Raw genomic sequence first — 20,520 nt, 5'->3', positions numbered from 1 at the left:
CTCTGTGCGGGAATCTCTTCGCTTTGCCCTCCGCACCCCTGTGGCTTCGCTCTCCTCTGCGGCTCCGAAGCTCCCCGCCTCCGCCACCCGCAGTCTTCTCCCGCGATGGGGCTTCCTAGTGTGTGGAAACCTTTCCTCCTTCACAGCTCCCTCCCTCCCACTGGTGCAGGGCCTGTCCCTATTCTTTTGTCTCTGTTTTTTCTTTTTCCTTTTGCCCTACCCAGGTACGTGGGGAGTTTCTTGCCTTTTGGGAGGTCTGAGGTCTGCTGCCAGCGTTCAGTGGGTGTTCTGTAGGAGTTGTTCCACATGCAGATGTGTTTCGGATGTATTTGTGGGGAGGAAGGTGATCTCCACGTCTTACTCTTCAGCCATCTTGAAGCTCCTCAATAATGAGGTTTTTGTTTTATTTATTTTTCTGTTGTCTTTATTTTTTTCCAATTTCATTGACTTCTGCTTTTATCTTTATTAGTTCCTTCCTTCTCCTTGCTTTAGATTATTTTTCCCTTCTTTTTCTAAGTTACTGAGTTAGGAAATTAGATAATTGATTTGAGACCTTTACTCTTCTCTAATATAAATGTTTGGAACTATAAACTACCCTATTAACACTGTTTTAGCTGCATCCCACATATTTTGGTATGTTGCATTTTTAATTGTCTAGTGATGAAAAGAAGTTTTTAATTTTAATGGCACCAAAATACCTATTTATCCTTTTATGTTTAGTGCTTTTCATGTCCTGTTTAAAAATCTTTGCTGATGTGATGAAATATTTTTCTCTTAAAAATTTTTCTTCTAGCAACTTTATTGTTTATCTCTTACATTTAGATCCATGATCCATTTGGAATTGAATTTTGTGTATGCTGTGAGGTAGGGATTAAAGTTTATTTTCTTCCCCTATATGTGTATTCAAGTGATGGAGCATTATTTATTGAAAAGTCCATCTTTTCCCCCACAATACTGCAGTGGGACTCTTGTCACAGTCAGGTGACTATTTATATATTGGTCTATTTTTAGATTCTCTTCCATTGGCCCATTTATAGTAGTCCACCCTTATTTGTGGGGGATATATTCCAAGCCCCCCAGTGGATGCCTGAAACCTTGGATAGTACTGAACCCTTTATATACTGTTTTTTCCTATATATTCATACCTATATTAAAGTTTAATTTATAAGTTAGGCACAGTAAGAGATTAAAAACATTAACTAATAATAAAAGAGAGCAATTATAACAATAGACTGTAATAAAATTTATGTGAATGTGCTCTATCTCTCTGTATTTCAAAATATCTTACTGTACAAATGTAATGCCTTTTCCATCTTAATTAAGCATTTATCAAACACTATGGCTGGAACTTATTCAGTCTGAGGTAAAGCAGCAAAACTATCACAAATTGTTTTTTCCTTCTTCACAATTTAAAGGATGGAAGATTTGTTCTTTCTGTCAATCTTAGCAACCTCAGCATATAATCTTTTTCCTTCCTTATTAAGTCAAGAACATTCACCTTTTCACTTAAAGGAAGCACTTTATGGCTCCTCTTTGGCATATCCAAATTGCCATCAACACTACTCTTGAATGTTGGGTCCATTATTAAGTAAAATAAGGGTTACCTGGACACAAGCACTGCAATGCTGCAACAGTAGATCTGATAACTGAGGTGGCTACTAAGTGACTAAGATTGGGATATGCTGGACAACGGGATGTTTCACATACTGGCCTGGACAGAATGGGAGGGCACGAGCTTTCACCATGCTACTCAGAACAGCATGCGATTTAAAACTTATGAATTTTTTATTTCTGGAATTTTTCATTTAATATTTTCAGCCTGCAATTGGTCACTGGTAACTAAAACCCAGAAAGCAAAACCACAGATAATGGGGGACTACTGTATCTTACTTTGTTTTTGAATTCTATACCTTTATAATGTCTTGGTATCTTCTACTATAAATAGTCCAGTTATTTTTTAATTTGTCAAGACTGTCCTGACTAGTCTTGGCCCTTTGCATTTTCATATATATTTTAAAATCAGCTTGTCAAATTGAAAGAAAAAAAAAAGCTGGGATTTTGATTGGAGTTTCATTGACTCTATAGATCAATTTGAAGAACTGATACCTTAACAGTAGTGGGTCTTTCAGTCCGTGAGCATGAGCATGGTATATTCACCCCACTCCCCATTTACTTAGGTCTTGTTAATTTCCTTCAGGAATTTTTTTGTAGGTTTTCATGTAGAAGTCTTGCTCACCAACTGTTAGATTTATTCATAGATATTTGATGGTTTTGATGCTACTGTAAATGGTCCTTTTTAAATTACATGTTCTATTTTGCTAGTATATAGAAACAAATCATTATTTTATGCTGCTATTCTATCCAGTGATGCTATAAAATTCACTTATTATTTATAATAGTCCAGATCCTTATGGATTATGTACATATACAATCATAACATATATGTCTAATCACAATTTTATTGTATTTTTGCTTTCCAGTTATTATACTTTTAAATTTCTTTTACTTACTTTATTGCCCTGGCCAAGACCTCCAGTATAATATTGAACACAAGTGATGAGAGTGGACATAGTTAAGAATATTTTGAAAATCTAGGTACCCAGGTCTCATCCCCTCAAAATTCCATAGATCCAGGTTGGGAGCCTGAAAAATGTACATTTTAACAAGTATTCCAAGTGATATTGATGTAGAGATGTCCTAGAAGCACACTTTGAGTAATATTTTTTTTTTTTTTTTTTTTTTTTTGTGGTATGCGGGCCTTCCTCTGTTGTGGCCTCTCCCGTTGCGGAGCACAGGCTCCGGACGCGCAGGCTCAGCGGCCATGGCTCACGGGCCCAGCCGCTCCGCGGCATGTGGGATCCTCCCATACCGGGGCGTGAACCCGGTTCCCCTGCATCGGCAGGCGGACGCGCAACCACTGCGCCGCCAGGGAAGCCCTTGAGTAATATTTTTAAAGGATAAGCTTCTCTCACCTGAAGAGTTAGTCAGGATGAAATATTACACTCTTCTTTCTTCCTCCCCTCCCCATCTCCATCCTCTTCCATGCCGGTGATGGATGTATAAAATGTTATTTTTTGAGCCCCTTATTGTGTTGCTTCTCTTTTTCTGACTCTAGCTCTGGATATAACATACATATAAGTGTCTTTAGTGTTAAAATATTGACTGGCTTTAGGAAAAAAAAAAAAAGAAAACAGAAAGAAACAAAAATGGCCCTTATCCTGAGTCAGCAATCACATTCAAAAAGAGCAATCTTAAAAAACAAAACCAAATAACGAACAAACAAAAAAACCCACTGTATTTGGAAGTTGTTGAGGTCATGATTGAATTCAATCCTTTCTATACACACACCCACATCCACACATCCACACACACGCAAACCACCAACAATCATATGGGTGTTGCCACCTGATGCAAACATATGAGGAAAAAGAAACAGATTCTAAAGGATGTATAGTTACATAAAACAGAGTTGAACAATATGAAATCACTTGAGAGAGGTATGGATACCATGTGGTTTCCTAAATATAATTGGTTACAAATAAAAGGAACAATGTATTTTCTTAGATTAAGAGACAAAATATGCCATGGATATTTATGGAAAGAAGTAGAGATACAAGAATAGCTGTAAATACTTATAGAGTATTAGAGTTCGGTAGGGCCTTAAGGTCATGTTGTCTGATGCTTACATTTTTTTCCTTCCAGTTTTATTGAGATATATACAGCACTGTATAAGTTTAAGGTGCACAGCATAATGATTTGACTTATATACATCATGAAATGATGACCACAATAAGTTTAGTGAACATCCATCATCTCATATAGATACAAAGTAAAAAGAAATATATTTTACCTTGTGAGGAGAACTCTTAGCACTTACTTCCTAACAACTTTCATATATGAGATACAGCAGTGTTAATTATATTTATCCTGTTGTATATTACATCCCTAGTACTTATTTATCTAATAACCTGAAGTGTGTACCATTTGACCACCTTCATCCAATTCCCCCTCCCACTCCCACCTCTGGTAAACACAAATCTGATCTCTTTTTCTATGAGTTCATTTGTTTGTTTATTTTTGAAGTATAATTAACCTACAACACTATGTTAGTTCCTGGTGCATGACATAGTGATTCCATATTTCTATACATTTCAAATTGGTCACCACTGATAAGTCTAGTTACAATATGTCACCATACAAAGATATTACATAGTTACTTACTATATTCCCCACAATGTACATATCTTACCCATGGTTCATTTATTTTGTGACTGGAAGTTTATACCTCTTAATCTCCCTCACCCATTTCTCTCACTCCCCAATCCCTTCTCCCAGCAACTACCAGTCTGTTCTCAGCATCTACAACTCCACTTCCATTTTGTTATGTTTGTTCATTTGTTCTTCATATAAGTGTGATCACATGGTATCTGTCCTTCTCCATCCCGTCCAGGTCCATCCATGTTGTCACAAATGGCAAGACCTCATTCTTTTTTATGGTTGAGTAATATTCCACTGAATATATATACCACATTTTCTCTATCCGTTCATCCATTGATGGGCACCCAGGTTGTTTCCATATCCTTGACACTGTAAACAGTGCTGCAATGAACATAGAGTTGGACATATCTCCTCAGATCCACACTTTTGTTTTCTTTGGACAAATACCCAGGAGTAGAATTGCTGTATTGCATGGTAGTTCCATTTCCAACTTTCTGAGGAACCTCCACACTGTTTTCCGCATCCTTGACAACACCTGCTATTTGCTGTCTCCCCAATAAAAGCCATTCTGACAGGCATGAAGTGACATCCCACTGTGGTTTCAACTTGCGTTTCCCTAATGATTGGTGATATTGAGCATTTTTTTATGGGCCTGCTGGACATTTGGATGTCTTCTTTGGAAAAATGTCTATTTTACATCCTCTGCTCATTTTTTAATCAAGTTGATTATTTTTTTATGTTGAGTTGTATGAGTGCTTTGTATATTTGGGATATTAACTCTTTATCAGATATATCATTTGCAAATATCTTCTCCCATTCAATAGGCAGCCTTTTCATTTTGTTGATAGTTTCCTTCACTGTGCAAAAGCTTTTTAGTTTGGTGCTGTCCCATATATTTATTTTTGCTTTTCTTTCCCTTGCCTCAGGAGACATATGAAAAAAATATTGCTAAGACTGTTGTCAATGGGCATACTTCCTATGTTTTCTTCTAGGAGTTTTATGGTTTCAGGTCTTACATTTAAGTCTTTAATCCATTTGGAGTTTTTTGGGGTTTGTTTTCTGTTTTTGTTTTTGTATATGGTGTGAAAAAGTAGTCCATTTTGATTCTTTTGCAGGTAGCTGTCCAGTTTTCCCAACACCACTGATTAAAGAGGCTGTCTTTTCCCCATTGTGTATTCTTGCCTCTTTTGTCATGGATTCATTGACCGTATAAGCGTGGGTTCATTTCTGGGTGCTCTATTCTGTTCCTACAACCTATGTGTCTGCTTTTGTGTCACACTTCTCTAGCTGAAGGGACAGGGTGACTTACCCAGTGGTACTTGGTGAGGTAGTGGAAGGACTGGGAGTAGCCTCCACCAGCCCTGATTCCCACCCCAGGGCTCTTCCCCTGATGTTACTTAGTCCGATATTTTATGACAAGAGGTCGTATATATGATAGGAATCCAAGAATAAAGAATGTGGAAACATTGGGACAAGCCCACAAGAGTAAAAACTTCATAAAGGAGTGAATCCTTCCTACAGGATAAGAGTGAGATACATGATCTGGGATTGACTTTGTAGGGGAATTATAAAAAACTAAGAAATATGGGAGAGAAAATAAGAGGTAAAGTGAAAAGATAATGGGAAAACATAGATGAGACAAAGAAGACAGTAAATTATGGAAGCCAAAAAAATGGAAGCTGATAGTCAGAAATGAAAATATCATAAAATAATTCAAGAACATGGGGATAGATGTAGTATTTTTATGTCTCTTTTGAAAAAATATATCTAGAATTATTTCAATAGTAATAGTCCATATGAAAGAGATAATATGAAAGTACATTTAAACTCTTTTGAAGAAAGGTAAACCTAAAATTGTAGCATTATTAGTTCCTAATCCTCTAAAATGTTGAATGAATAAGAAACAGAAATTCAAATATTTATTTCTCTATATGAAGAACCATTATTATGTAATAGCAAAGAAACAGAGAGAAAGCTAAGACTAGGTATTCCTTCAGATGACTTTATTGTTTTTTTTTAAAGACATGGCTGATGAATGAAAATACAAAGGGCTGGGGAATCCCAAACAATTTGAACAATCAAATAGCACTGCATTAATTCAAAGAGAGGTATAGTTTATACAGTATTCAGAACTGTTTGAGTTTATTTCCCTACTTTTGCACGTCCTTAAGAGCTTGCACCTAAATGTTAAAATCACATTGGTTTGCAGCCTGATTAATCATCGAAAAGCATTAACCTTCATGGTTCATTTGATGAGCCAAATATCCCTGTTGTTCCTCCTGGGATAGGAGGCATCCATTTTAAACCTGTTTAACAGAGATAAATGGGAAATAATAAGGAGGCAAATATCATAGAAAATGAATTTAAAATATGGATAGTCAACCAAATACATCTACTTAGCAAGTCAATATACTGGTTAAAGACAGGATTTGAAGTCAGGCATGGATTTGGTCCCCAATTTAGCTACTCATTTACTCATTAGTTACATAACCCTCCTTCACTCCTTTTTTCCTATCCTCTCCTTCCTTGCTCCCTTGCTTTCTCCCTCTCCTCTCTTTTTCTATTAAAAGAATATCTACTGAGCATTTACTATGTACTGGATTCATACCACAGACTAGTGGGCCAGTTATCTCACATTCCTGAGGGAGAACATGGAAAGTTTATGGGGAAGAAATTCGTGGTGTACAAAACAAGGAAAGGTAGAGATGCAGAAATGAGTCAGGCTTCTTTGGACAACTCTGAACAGACTGTAGGGAAATAATGAGGGGAATTTGGAAAGCCAGATGGAAGTCAGGTCATAAAGGGCCCTGAATGCCAGGATATGCATTTTCAAATTAACATGCAGGGAACCGGCTATTAGAAATCTAGTGATTAGGAAGTTAGTCTAGTACAGGGAGGCCAAAGGAGGAGATTATTTCAAGAAGGATAGATTACTCAAGAAAGAAATGGACTTAACTGTTGAAAGGATGTTGATGACCTTTAAAGGAACTTTGACTGAGTGATGGGGATAAAAAGTAGTGGTAGGGATGCAAGGAGGGGATTAAGAGTGAAAAAATGCAGCCTATGGGGCCAAGAGTTCCACGGGAAGGGTAAACAGAATGGGAGAGAAATAGTATGGTAGAGATTGAGGAAGCGGCAAGGATGGGCAGATGGAGAGTTACTACCTATGTGTGAAGTAAGAGACCAGTGTAAAGAGACGGAAGATTCTAGGGCAGGTGCAAGGATACAGGGTGAGAATTAGAAATGACAGGTGAAATGGAGAGGGAAGTCTTGCAGAGCTGAAGCGGCACTTCATCCTCTGAGACTGAAGGGCATGAATTGACACTGAGATTTCCTTTGTAGCAGGGAGGGAATCAAGGTAACGTTTATCTGTGTACTCCAGGGGGGCTCTTATTAGAAAGAAATGTGGCAACATCAGGCCACAAAAAGACGCGACTGAAGCTGCCGGAAGACAGACATCAAAGAGTTGAGCCCATCAATAGGTGCAGTAGGAGCAGCAAACCACTCTGACTCACACTCCAGAAACCTTTCTAGGTTTGGCTGCTGTACAACATGGGAAGGTGGCAGTGCAGACCTTCAGAGAAATGTAAGGTGCCCTTGATCTTCACCCTCTCCTTCAGAAACAATGGTAGAGAGTTATAGAGATTACGGGTCCAATCCGAAGACTATTATTCATGTTCTAAATCGCCAAATAAGAAGTTGACTGGGTACTTCCGTATTGATAAACATATCCTAGAAACCCGCGGTGGTAAGAAAGCCACTCAATTCTGCATGAGAATATGTCTAGTCTACATTCAGAATATCAACTCTAGAAACTTTACTGCCAAGCTGCCTCCAAAGTTATATACACTTCCCCTCTGTCCTCCACCCCTAGGGCTCAACGGGGGCCTGCAAGAGAGCTTCCAGGGAGTCCAGATCTGGTTCCATCTCTATTTGAGCTCCAGGTTGGGGAACAGGGAGAAGAGGGGTACTCGATATAGCGTGCTCTCTTCCATGACCAGCTGGGCCTAGGCTTGCACCCCAGGAATAATAACTCACGCAAGGAAAGCTGAAGCTGGGCCATCTGGTCGGGCCTCCTCAGCCCAGAGAATCCTGTGGGTTAAGGAGACCCTCGTGTGCACTTGCAAAGCAAGCGGAGTAAGTGCATTTGGCGGGAGAGGGCACAGTGCTGCCTGCGCATCCCTGCTTTGGAGTCTCCCCTTTCGCATCAGCCTACCTGTGCCAAGAGCTGAAAACTGGGGCTGCGGGCAGGAGGCGGGGTGTCCGTGTCCGGAGCACTGGCCCGTCGGCCCCGTGGCTGAGCGGAATCTGGGGGAGCCCTGAGCGCAGGCCGGGCTAGGCTGATCCCTGGTCCAGTCCGCAAATCCTTAACGGGTTTTCTTTCTCTCCCCTCACCCTTCCCTCTCCTTCGCTCTCTCTCTTTCTCTCTCCCTCTTCTTTCCTTTCCCCTCTCTTCCCCCCTCCCTCCCCGCCCCCATCCCTTCCTCTCCCATCCCCCTCTGCCCTCCCCCGTGCCCTGGGGGTGAGCCTCTTCCTTCCCCTCCTCCCCGTGTTCCGCCCCTCCCTCCCTCTCCATCTCCGTGTCCCTCTCAGCTCGCCGGGCCACCCTGCTCCTGCCTCCCACATTAATGGCGGCATCTTCGGAGGACGACGTAGACCGGCGGCCCATCAGAAGAGTCCGCTCCAAGAGCGACACCCCGTACCTCGCCGAGGCCAGGATCTCCTTCAACCTGGGGGCAGGTGAGGACGAAGCTCTTGCCTTGCTCTCTCCGCGCCGCCGCCTCCTCCCCTGCTCCCCGGCTGGCTGAGCCCCCAGCCCCTCCTTGGGTCCCCCCCCTCGCGGCCGTGCCCTCCCCTCCTCCCCGCTTCCTACCCAGCCGGGTCCCTGGCTCGCCCGCTCGCTCTCTTTGTGTGCCGAGCAAGGAGGGGTGTGTGTGTGTGCGCGTGTGCGCGCGCGTGGGTGTGTGTGCGCGCGCGCGCGCGTGGGTGTGTGTGCGCGCCGGCGGGGGGAGGGTAGCGCGTGGGGCCCTGCCTCCGCCGCCGGGGAGTCGCACGCGGGCTTTTGCCCCTTCCTTGAAGAGAAGGCTGTGCTGTCACTGATAACAGTGGTCGCAGGCGGAGCCGAGGGCTGGGTCGGGGCGCTACACCCGCTGTGGACAGAGCGCTTGGCAAGGCTGCGCGCGCGCGCGTGGGTGTGTGTGCGCGCGCGCGCGCGTGGGTGTGTGTGTTGAGCGGGTGGGGGAGGGTAGCGCGTGGGGCCCTGCCTCCGCCGCCGGGGAGTCGCACGCGGGCTTTTGCCCCTTCCTTGAAGAGAAGGCTGTGCTGTCACTGATAACAGTGGTCGCAGGCGGAGCCGAGGGCTGGGTCGGGGCGCTACACCCGCTGTGGACAGAGCGCTTGGCAAGGCTCCGCTGGTGCGGTTTGCTGGTGGGGCTACTACAGGGTGGAACTTGTTGGTGACGTTCAGACTCTGGTGATTTTGCCGGCTTGATACACTCCTGCTGCGGTTTTGGAGGGAGGAGGGGCCGGGCGGGGTTCACAGCTGGGAACAGGACCAAGCACTTGGCAGGCAACCACAGCGATGGGAATAATAACATGGTCCATAGGATGCATGCGTATGGGGTGATGATGGGAAGCTGTCACTGGAACTGGTGCCCAAAGTGGCCCAGATGGAATTAAGTGAAAAGGGTAACTGACGTGGAGGAGGGAGGGAAAGAAGGGGGAAGGAGAAGAGAGGAGGACAGAGGAAGGAAGGGAAGGAGAGAGGGAGGAAGGAAAAGGAAGGGAGGGAGAAAGAAAGAAGTTAGAAATGAACCACAGAGAAGACTGAGGGATTCAGGGAGTCAAGCTGACACCTGTCAGGGTTACCTGAGAGGAAGCACCCAGTGTCCGCTGTCTCCACTGCTGCTGCTTTTCCAGACTCACAGGCACACCTCACCTCCCGTTACTAGTAGATGGTCGCTGTCACCCAGAGGAAGGTGTTCGCCACTAACTTCACGGGGCTGCCTTTTCTGAAAGACCAAGTCTCTCCCTCCAAGCTTGTGTCTCTTCCTTTCTAGAATCCCTTGGTATTCTAGCACCTCCAGTGCAAAAAGAGTGAGGGCATTTCCTGAAGATCCTCCTTCAAAATAAGTTTAAAAAGAACATGGTATCAATACCTTTTTCTTTAGGAAACTCAACTCTTGAAAATGGAACTGAATCAAACAAAGTGTGTGTGTGTGTGTGTGTGTGTGTGTGTGTGTGTGTGTGTGTGTGTGTGTGCTGGAACAAAGAGGAACTTCAGATAATGACTGTTTTACACATTATTGTGGAGTTTGAACAAAAGAGAAAACTCTGCATAAAGAAACAAGATGTGTTGGCTAAGGAACCATATTTTATGACCGATAGGATGGTAACTGAATGTGCCAAAGTAGCCAAGTTCTTTGAAGCGTAATTTTCCTGTCTTGGTGATTTTGATTTTTTTTAACCCTGTGTTTTCTCGTCACCCCTGAAACGTTTGCCTCTGGATTTGGCATTGGAGGAGGCTTTGACAGTTTTTGTGGCATGCTGTAGTAGCCTATGGTCTCCGTTTGGAAGTATTAGTCCTTCACTTGTATGTTCCAGGTTCAGAATATGATGTGAGGGGTCTTGGAAAGGACTGAGAAGCGTTCCTTTTAGGATTGAGATTGTTTTCTGACCCAGAGAAATTAAGAATTATTCCTTTGCTATCAAACTCTGGTATATTCCCTTGGTGTCTTTGGCTTAGCAGAGAAGGAAAGGGGCTAAAGAGGCAGTTAATAGGGTTGTTTACCTGCTACTGGTGCTTTTACAACAAAATAATAAAATAAAGCACTAAAAAAGAGTTTCAAGTTTCTGCTACTGCTGAGTTGGGCTGAACCATTTTGCCACCAGATTAAAGCCAGTGACTTGCAGTCTTCTATCCTGCTTAAATTGCTCTGGAGGCCAATGAAAAGATTGGACTTTTCAGACAAGACTTGTCTCCCTTCCATCTGGAGAAAAACAAGCCAAACAAGCTCCCAGTCCCTTATGAATATGTTCCTTAGAGTAGCCTTAAAAGCACAGTGTCAAGAAAGACAGCAGCAAGAAAGGGAAATGCGGTGGGAGAGGATGTTTCTCAAGGACGGAGGAGGGCAGTTGTCGAGGGTTCTGCTCTGCGACCGGGGGAGCTGTCCTCCCGGTGGTGCTGAAGCCGAGGGCCGTGTGAGAGGCGGGACCGTGAGCCCGACGGCAGAGGGAGGGGTGCTCAGTCCCTCTCTGCGATGGAATCCCAGGGAAAACGCGCACGGTCTGGCCACCGAAAACTTTTCTATCCCGGCCCACCTACGTTTGCCGCCTGTTTACTACGCCTCACGCATACTGCTTCACTGCTCAAATCGGGAGGTTTTGCTCTAATTTTGTGCCGGCTGCTCACTCCTGGGGCTTTGTTGATTTTCCAGCTGGTTTCTGGCTGCTTTTCTCACATAGTAAGATCTACTCGCAGATGTGCCTTTCCCCCGCGTTTAAAAGTAATTGTAACCCCCGGTTTAAAAAGCAAACAGCCTTGTTTATCTCCTTGAGCAGCAACTTGTAATTAAACTATTAGTGTCGTTATCAGCACTGCTGAAGAGAGGAGCCTGCATACTCTGGATAAATGACCTAATTTGGGCACAGAGAGAATTTTGCTTGTCTCTTCACAACACTTTATAAACGATTAAGCAAGGAAGCTTTCATCTGCCCTTTCTTCCCGCTCCTCTCCTACCCCTAGTCACTTACTCTTTATTCTTTCCAGAGAAATTCTTTATTGGTTTAAACTATTTATGTTTAGCATTCCCTTTCTCACACCCACTCATTTTATATAAGCCCATGTTTAATATTTGAGAGGTTTAGTAATGCTTCAAGGAAATAAATATACACATATTCATTGTACTTGGAAATCATGATATCATGAAATCATCCGGGGACCAACTCCTTTAAAACTAATGTGTACACCTGCCAGATAAAGTGGACTGGGCATTTTGAATACTGATTCAGTACTTAAGCATTCCTTCAACTACACCCTGTCCCTGATGGTACTTAATAATATTTCAGAAATAACGCCACAGCTTGAGTGAAGCATATAATCCTACAGTCCCAAGTCAGTCAAAGAATAGCACCAAAATGTGGGTCTTTCATCACTTTATGAAGATGCTAATTTCAAGGCTCAGCCTAAATTGAGAGAGTAGAGAACAAAAATTTTTCTGAACCATGACTTTATTTTTCTAAACGAGCCACTTTTGTAGGCTTTTTAACTTCTATTTAGCATTTAGTGTACGCAAACATTGATAGTCGACTGTTTGCTGAAGATAGTATACATGCTGGAGAGAATTAAGCCAACGTGTTTGCTGAAAGTTACCCAGACACATTAGATCTCATTTAAAACACTGGAAGAAGTTTGTTTTCCTGAGAAATTCAAATGTGTTACAAGGACATCATGTAACAGAAGAGTATGCGCACACTATTCCTAGCAAGTGTTTCTAATTGTGTTCTCACTCAGTAATTAACATCACTGACATTTAGCTGGTAAGAACTTACCCTGCCTCATGAGGTCACTCATTCACTGCAGTGAAGTGAATGCAATGTAGATTTGCAGCTCATCTGGCAAATATTTCCCCATGGGCTAGTTTATTCTATTTATTTTTATATTAACAGTATATAGAAGAATATTTGATACATAGAAGGTACTGAAACGGAAAGGTTCTCCATAATTACACACCAAAATGAATGAAAGTGTTATGATAAATAGAAGATTTAAGCACATCTAAAATTTCTTAAAGGGATGTCAAAAGAAGGAAAACTAGTCATAGGATGATATAGGATTGTTTAAAACACAAAACCAATATTTTGCACTCTTGAGAAAAATAAGTACTTCTCTAATCATAAGTATGTTTAACCTCTGTTGACATTTCAGAATTGCTTTGTATGTATGGAGGAGACTTTAAATTAATAGCATGGTCAACCCCGGAATACTTATCCTCTTTGGAAGGCTGAGATCTGTTTTTGTCCCTGATGTTCGCCAGGGGCATTTGTTTCTGACTCCCATTGGTCTCCTCCACTCTTTCAGGCCTAGAAGAAAATTGCGATCAAAAGTGGCTTTCTCTGGCTACTTTTAAGAATGGCTGGGTCAGTCATATTAAGTTTTAAACTGAGATCCCTTTTCTACCTCTCTTGAGGAGGAAGACCTTTATCCCTTTAGCTAAATTATAAAAGTCCTGATATTGAGAAGTGACATCTCAGAATGTGCTATTGTCATTTAGCAATGAGGACTGTCTCTAGGCAAAATTGTGAATATTGTCATGCTGAACCAATCTGAAGGTCTTGGTAAACATTCTCCTTCACTCTTTCTCTGAGGAATGCCTATGCATGTATCCCTCACAATATTTTTGTTACTGATTTCAAATTGAAGGCGGAGCATGTGGGTCTGGCTTTTATTTGGTGGACCCACAATCTTCTTTAAAGTATTGCTTCTAGCGTTCAGTAGCCAGAATCCAAGTAGCTGACCATGTAGCTGACCAGGAGCCTCTATTGTGGGGCTCTCTGAAGCTTTGTCCTCCTTCTGTGTCATTGGAAAAGCTAGCTAACCCGATAATCTCACTATGTCATGCATTAAGGGGTACTAATGAAGACCACTCCAGATAACATGAGTAATGTACGCGAGGTACGGAAAAGTGAGTGATTAACACCAAGAGAAAACAGGAAGCCCTTTGCCGTAAATGTTTAACTTGGCTGCTTACAATGTCATTGTTTCAACAACAATTCATATATTTATGAGATAACGAAAACATAAAATCTGAGTTGCATGGTTCAATTTTCTTAGGATCTTTTGATCTGGGCACTGTTAAAAATTTTTTTTAACATCTGAGTATTGTATTTACTATTATCACTAAATGCTAAGGTTCTTGTTTGGTTTGTCTGGATATGCCCACGTATTCTAATTTCATGGAAGACGATGGAGGTGTGTCTTATATAAAAAATAAGAATCAGGAGTCAGAAGAACTGATTCTAATCTCTTCCCCTAAGACCGTAGGCAAGTCATTTAACCTTTGCGGGTTTGATTTACTCAGCTGTAGATTTTTAAATCTCCAAAGTCCCATCCAATCTAAAAAATTTGTGTGAATAATTGGCACTTCTAACTCTAGCTGTGCTCATGGATACATACTATGCCACTGAATTTATGTGTAGTCTAATTTATGGTATAAAACACGTAGACTAGCATAATTACAATAAGAATGAAAATATCTGGTCAAAGCTAAGTTATAAAAATAAGTTTGATTGAAAGAATAATTAATATATATTATAGTAATTTAAAATAAATTATTAATAATAACTAGGAATTGCCCGAAGGCACATTTATATGTACCATATTAATCAAAATGTTTTAAATTTGAATATTCAGGGATTAGAGTCTTTAACACAGTGTTTGTTGTACGGTTGAATATGGTGTTAGAGAAAGCTTAGCAGTAAATGGAAAGTCAGGAAACTAAATGTGAATCCCGTTCCCAACTGGCATTTTAAGTCTTGTAACCTGTTCTTTCGTAATTAAAATGAAATGAGTATACCTATAAGATCTATATTTTCCCTTTATCCTTTTAAAATACCAGGGAAGGGAAATATGTATGCAGACTAGCTAAATGGCAAGATTCAATCAAGCTGCCATGTACCCTTTTGTAATTCACAAATAGAATAATCCTGAAAAAAAAAAAAAGAATAATCCTGACTTCTAGGCACTGTCTGTGAAACTTGACCATGAACTACAAAGAACTTTGTTTCCTTTTTCTTCACAGGCATATAAGCTGACAGGAGCAAATAAACTATTGGTCAGAATAAGTGCACGTTAATAGATTTACGTACATACATTTTAATACTAAACCAAAATATTTTTAAGTTCCTTATGGAGTTATTCTTTGATATACGCAACTTCAATTCGTCATAATTTATTGCACAAGTAAAATAATTAAAATTCAAGTGGGAAGAGAAGATAACTTGTAGAGCTATTTTTCTCTTTGATTAATAAAGTGACAAGAGGGAACATACATTATATGTTCATAGAGTTACATATAAACTGAAGAGAGCCTGAAGGAACAAATAATAGATACGTTTTTCCTCATTGTAGGATACAAGAAAAACTCTAGAATTTTCATATTTTGTTTCATATCCCCCCCATCCACTTTAGTAGGTGATAAAGTGGATATGATTTCCGGGCTTGGGGGGCAAATGTGGGCCATGTTGACATTTTAATTGCTTTAATTTATAAGTCTTTTATATAATGATGGATAGTTAAAATAAAAGGCAAAATCGATTTTATGGCCTTATTGAATAATGATGGATTCATTTGCATGAATTTCACGCAGGTTTTCAAAGGACAAGAGGAATAATCTCATGCTAGTAGTTATTTAATATTTATGAAGGCAAGTATTGTGTAAAAGCCTGTAGGTTTCCTATTGATCTTTTCACATTTGTATACCTTATACTAACAATTCAGTAGCAGAATCTTTGAACATTAGATACCCGGGCTGTAATTGCAGACATGAGGATTCAATATACAGTCAACCCTTTGTATCCATGGTTCTGAATCTACGGATTCAACCAACTGCGGATTGAGAACACTCTATTTCTGGATGTTTATCAATCAAAGGGCAACAAGTTGGTTTAATATTCCATCATGGTTTATTCAAAAATATAGAAAAAGCTGTGCTATGTTTGAATTTATCCCTTATTCCATCTGGGCCTGTTTTGGAGATGGGGGGAGGATGGAGGAAGGTGAGAAGAAATAATAATATATAATATTCATTCATTCAGCAAATATTAATTTAGAAGTTGAGACAGTTTTTTAGACCCTTGAGATACATTAGTGATGAGAACAAAAACATCTTACCCTCACGCATTTTAACTTCTAAAAGTGGGTTATGGACAGTAGACAATACCATAGTTAAGTAAGTTGTATAGTATTTCATAGGTTAAGTGTTAAGGCAAAAATAAAGCAAACTAAGAGTATAAGGCATATGGGGGCAAAGAGAGGGATGGATTGCAGGATAAGCAACATTGAGAAGAAGGAATCTGAACAAAGTTCTCCACAGTAGAGGAGGGAATAAGCAATGTCAATATGGGGTGGAAGACAAGGTGGAGAGAACAGAGGGAAAGCTAGTGTAAAGGCCCTAAACCAGGAGTGTTCCCGGTGTGTTTAGGACCTGGCAAGGAGCCCAGCTTGGTTGGAGAGGAGTGACTCAGGTGGTAGGAGGGAGCGGGAACTAGATTACAGAGGATCCGGTGGGCCATTGCCCACTCATGGTGAAATGTGGTACAAGGCAGGGATTTGAGCACAAGAGAACATGATCTGAAATGGATTTTAGAAGGATCACTTGGGCTGCTGTGTTAAGGACAGACTATAGTGGGGCAAGGAGGAAGCAGGGCAGCTGGTTTGGAAGCTATTACAGTAATCCAGAATGATGGTGCTGGCTCAGCAGCACGGTACAGCAGAAGCAGTGAGCAGTGGTCAGATTCTATATCTGGTGTAGATATAAGGTATAGCCAATAGGCTTTTATGGTGGATTGAATGTGGGTTGTGAGGGCAGGAGAGGAGCAAGGAGTACCTCAAGGTTCAGCCTGAGCAATTGAAAGGATAGAAAGGGCCATTTAGGGGCATGGGGTATGGTCAGGAGTGCAAATACAGACATAGCAAGTGTGAGATGTCTTCTGTACATCCAAGTGGAGGTATCCAACAAGCAGTTACACAGGTCTAAGGTTAAACTGAAGTCTGGCCCAGAAATAAATATTTGAGTTGTCAGCATATATAGAGGGAGCCCTTACAGAGGGCTTCATCAGCATTTGCTCATTTATTTTTCATAATGACCCTATGAGATTGGCATTATTATTACTCTCCTTATTTTATCCGTGTGGAAACTAAGCCACAAAGGGGTTAAATAACTTAAGCTAATAAGGGGAGTAAGAGGAAGAATTAGAATTCAGATCCTGTTTTATATGACTTCAAAATCTGTATTTTTCATGGGCATGATTTATTACAAGAGAGCAAGCTTATTTATCAGCTTTGCTTTGAGGTTACATTTGAAGCTGAACATGTCTAAGGGAAAGAAAGAGATGGAACTAGGCGTGCATCCTAGCTCAGTATTTTATAAAATGTTTGGCTAGGATTCACTGTAAGAAGTGCATTTTATGTCACCTCACATACATATTGAGAATTGGAATAAAATGTTCCTCAAAATACCCTTATAAGTCGCAAATGCACTCTGATGTTTTCTATATTATCCTATCCCATCCCTTCCCACTGTTTTATTCTAACATATTTTAGTTATAAAAATGCTAGTTTTAACTCATCTAAATGATTTTATAACCCCCAGTTTAAAAAACATTACTTAATTGATAGTTTTCTCGGAGTGATTTCTGAACTCGGAAAAAGCTTTTGCAAGGAAATCCCTCTTTAGGACTTCCACTATCCCCGTAAGAGTGTGGTCAATTCATTCTCTTACCTGGATGTGAATCAAGGTAAAAGAGAAAAACCCTAAGGTCAGGGCCAACTTACCTATTGGACACAGTAGACACAGAGCCCAGGCTCACAATACATTTAGAGGCCCACAAAAATGTTTTAATTGTTTAAAGTCAGAAGAAAAAGTAAATATAATCCAGCCTGTTTTACATAGGTCTTTATACCAACACATAATATTTTGTAATACTTATATCATAAAGTATAGTTTTAAAATGTTTTGTGGTAAAAGACAAATGTGCATACGACCCACAAAAGTCATAATGAAGCTCTACAAAGGGTGGAAAGAGAAGCAGTGAGAAAAAAATTTTTTTTCAATGTAGGATAGTGGCTATAAGGATATACTCTGGAGCTAGACTTTTTTGGATTCAACTCCCTACTTTATCACTTACTAGCTGTGTAACCTTGGGCAAGACATTTAACCTCACCCTGTCTCAGTTTTCTCACCTGTAAAATTGGACGAATAATGGAGACCACCTTGGAGGTTTGCTAAACTTGGAGCGGGGAGGGATAAATTGGGAGATTGGGATTGACATATACACACTACTATATATAAATAGATAACTAGTAAGAACCTGCTGTATAGCACACGGAACTCTACTAAATACTCTGTAATGACCTATAGGGAATAGAATCTAAAAAAAGCATGGATATATGTATACATATAACTGATTCACTTTGCTGTACAGCAGAAACTAACACAACATTGTAAATCAACTATACTCCAATAAAAATTATTTTAAAAAACGTGGAAAAACTTAGAATAATTCCTGCCACATACTGAGTATTCACTACACAAAGTGAAGAATGAACTCCATTATTCCTTTATGTTTCTGTGTTCTGCCTCACCTTTTTTCTATTCTTCTAACATACTACCAAAAAAAAAAAAAAAAAAAGATGCCTCTCTAGGTACCACATCTTACAAGACCAAATGAGCTACAGATTCAGAAAGTCTCACATAAGGAAAAAATTTCCTTTACTAAATTTTACCCCTATTCAATCCTTCTTGCTTACACTACAGAATGAATAGAACATGCCCCAAATGAGAAAGTCACCCTCAAACTCTGAAAATTAAGGAAATTTACATTAAAGATAGTCTATTGTCCAACTAGAGTTAAATGGATCATCTTTGAAATGTCTTTTGCAAATGGCCACATGGAAATGGCCACCTGAGGAAAAACCTACTGGACTTTCCAACAATCCTCTAAACTTGGAGGAGGTGATGTGAGGGGAGGAGAAAAAAAGAAGAGCAAACGAAGAAATACAGGGAGAAAAAGAGGAGGGAAACAGAGAGAAAAACAAAACTTCTCAGTTTAAGAAAGGCATCCATATAGGTCAGGAGAGCACATCAAAAATCATAGAATCTTGACTTTTGAGAGTCAAGAGGAATATCTTCTCTTCTTTGAGTAATCAACACAAGGGTTCTGTGCTGGGTTTGGAGATTTGCTTGGTCCAAAATCTGAGTCTGCTGCTTATGAGCTGAATCGTCTCTGAATCTTTGAACCCTGTAAGATGGGGGTAACACTCTCTGCCTAATCCCCATTGTTACTTTGAGGACCAAATGTGAAAATGCTTTGCCAATACCTAAGTGCTCTAAAAAGGCAAGAAACAGATGTAGTCTGGATGAATGGGACAGCTTAAATGCCTAGCTCTGACACAAATAAAGCACAAGAATAGAAATGTGAAAAATAGACTAATTCTACTTAAAATAATGCCTCTGCCATGGCCAAAAATTTCATATAGCCTAAGAGTCCAGAAAGACTGAATACAGCATTTACCAATTAATAAATTTAGGCTCTGTTCATGCCTCCACTGTCAATCTCATTATTGTATGAAATGCAGTCACTCTAGGATACTATTATCCATCCATAAGAAACAGAGTGCTTGAATTTTTACAAGTGTTGGTGAATTGCAGAAGTTTTTCACTTCTTAGTGTAGTCCCAGGCTCACTTCAACTTTCCACTTGATAGTAGTTCTCGAGAAGGTACCTGTCATAGTCAAGCTACAAGTAACCGTACTGCACAGGAGAAGTGCTAGCCAGGGCCGTGCGGGGTATTAGGTCACCGTGGCCTTGTGCAGACTCTCGGCCAAATAGCTCTTCTTTCACAATCTCCTCTCCCCTTTTCTTCACCCTCTCCCCCCAAGTGAATGTCCTACTTATTTGTTTTGACCTTAAAAAATACAACCAGAGGTTTCAAGGCAAAACCTTCTTTTCTAAGAGAGAGAGAGGGGGTTAAATGTCCTCAGTGTTCTCCGTGGAAGTCTAGGGCTGTTCCTTACCTCCCCCTCCAACCACAGAATTAGTTTGCACAGCTGTGGGACCAGCTGCTCTGTATTCACTCCAGACCTCGCACCAGGCGGCCTTCCAGCAACATCCTTGCTATATCTGGTCATGAAGCTGACAGTTATCAGCTAAGAGGCAACTATTTCAGTAAGAAAAGTGACTTCTACCAGCAGCTTTGGCATCGGGCTCAGAGCTGCCCTACAGGCAAGGAAACTTCTCAGTTCTAGAAACAATTTCTCCATGTTCAATTTGTTTAATAGAAATAGAACAGGCAGAAACAAAATTAGGAGTGACAAAGTTTTTATTTTTATTCTTTTTGTCTTGGACTTTTACAGTTTGGAGGCTCCTTCTAAGCTATGGATGTCATTCATATAAAAGCAAAATTTTTCAGCCGATATCTGGGTCTGGAGCTATGATGGGTAATGCAGACCACACCAAATTTTGGTTACTCATAGATTTCCCTTTATATATAATTTGTGATACCACATGACTTTCATGAGTGTAT

General features: G+C 40.7%; 1 protein-coding gene across 1 annotated transcript in view; it reads left to right on the top strand.

Moving 5' to 3' along the window:
- Positions 1-20,520, top strand: part of PHACTR1 (phosphatase and actin regulator 1) — a 545,598-nt gene that overhangs the window by 31,058 nt on the left and 494,020 nt on the right. The window contains exon 3 of the mRNA XM_028479167.2: positions 8,812-8,958. Within this exon, the coding sequence (XP_028334968.1) occupies positions 8,812-8,958 (147 nt within the window). The remainder of the gene's footprint in view (positions 1-8,811; positions 8,959-20,520) is intronic.

The sequence above is a fragment of the Physeter macrocephalus genome, chromosome 18 (genome assembly GCF_002837175.3).
Source record: "Physeter macrocephalus isolate SW-GA chromosome 18, ASM283717v5, whole genome shotgun sequence".
Lineage (NCBI taxonomy): Eukaryota > Metazoa > Chordata > Mammalia > Artiodactyla > Physeteridae > Physeter > Physeter macrocephalus.
This window is presented reverse-complemented; position numbering and strand designations above follow the sequence as displayed.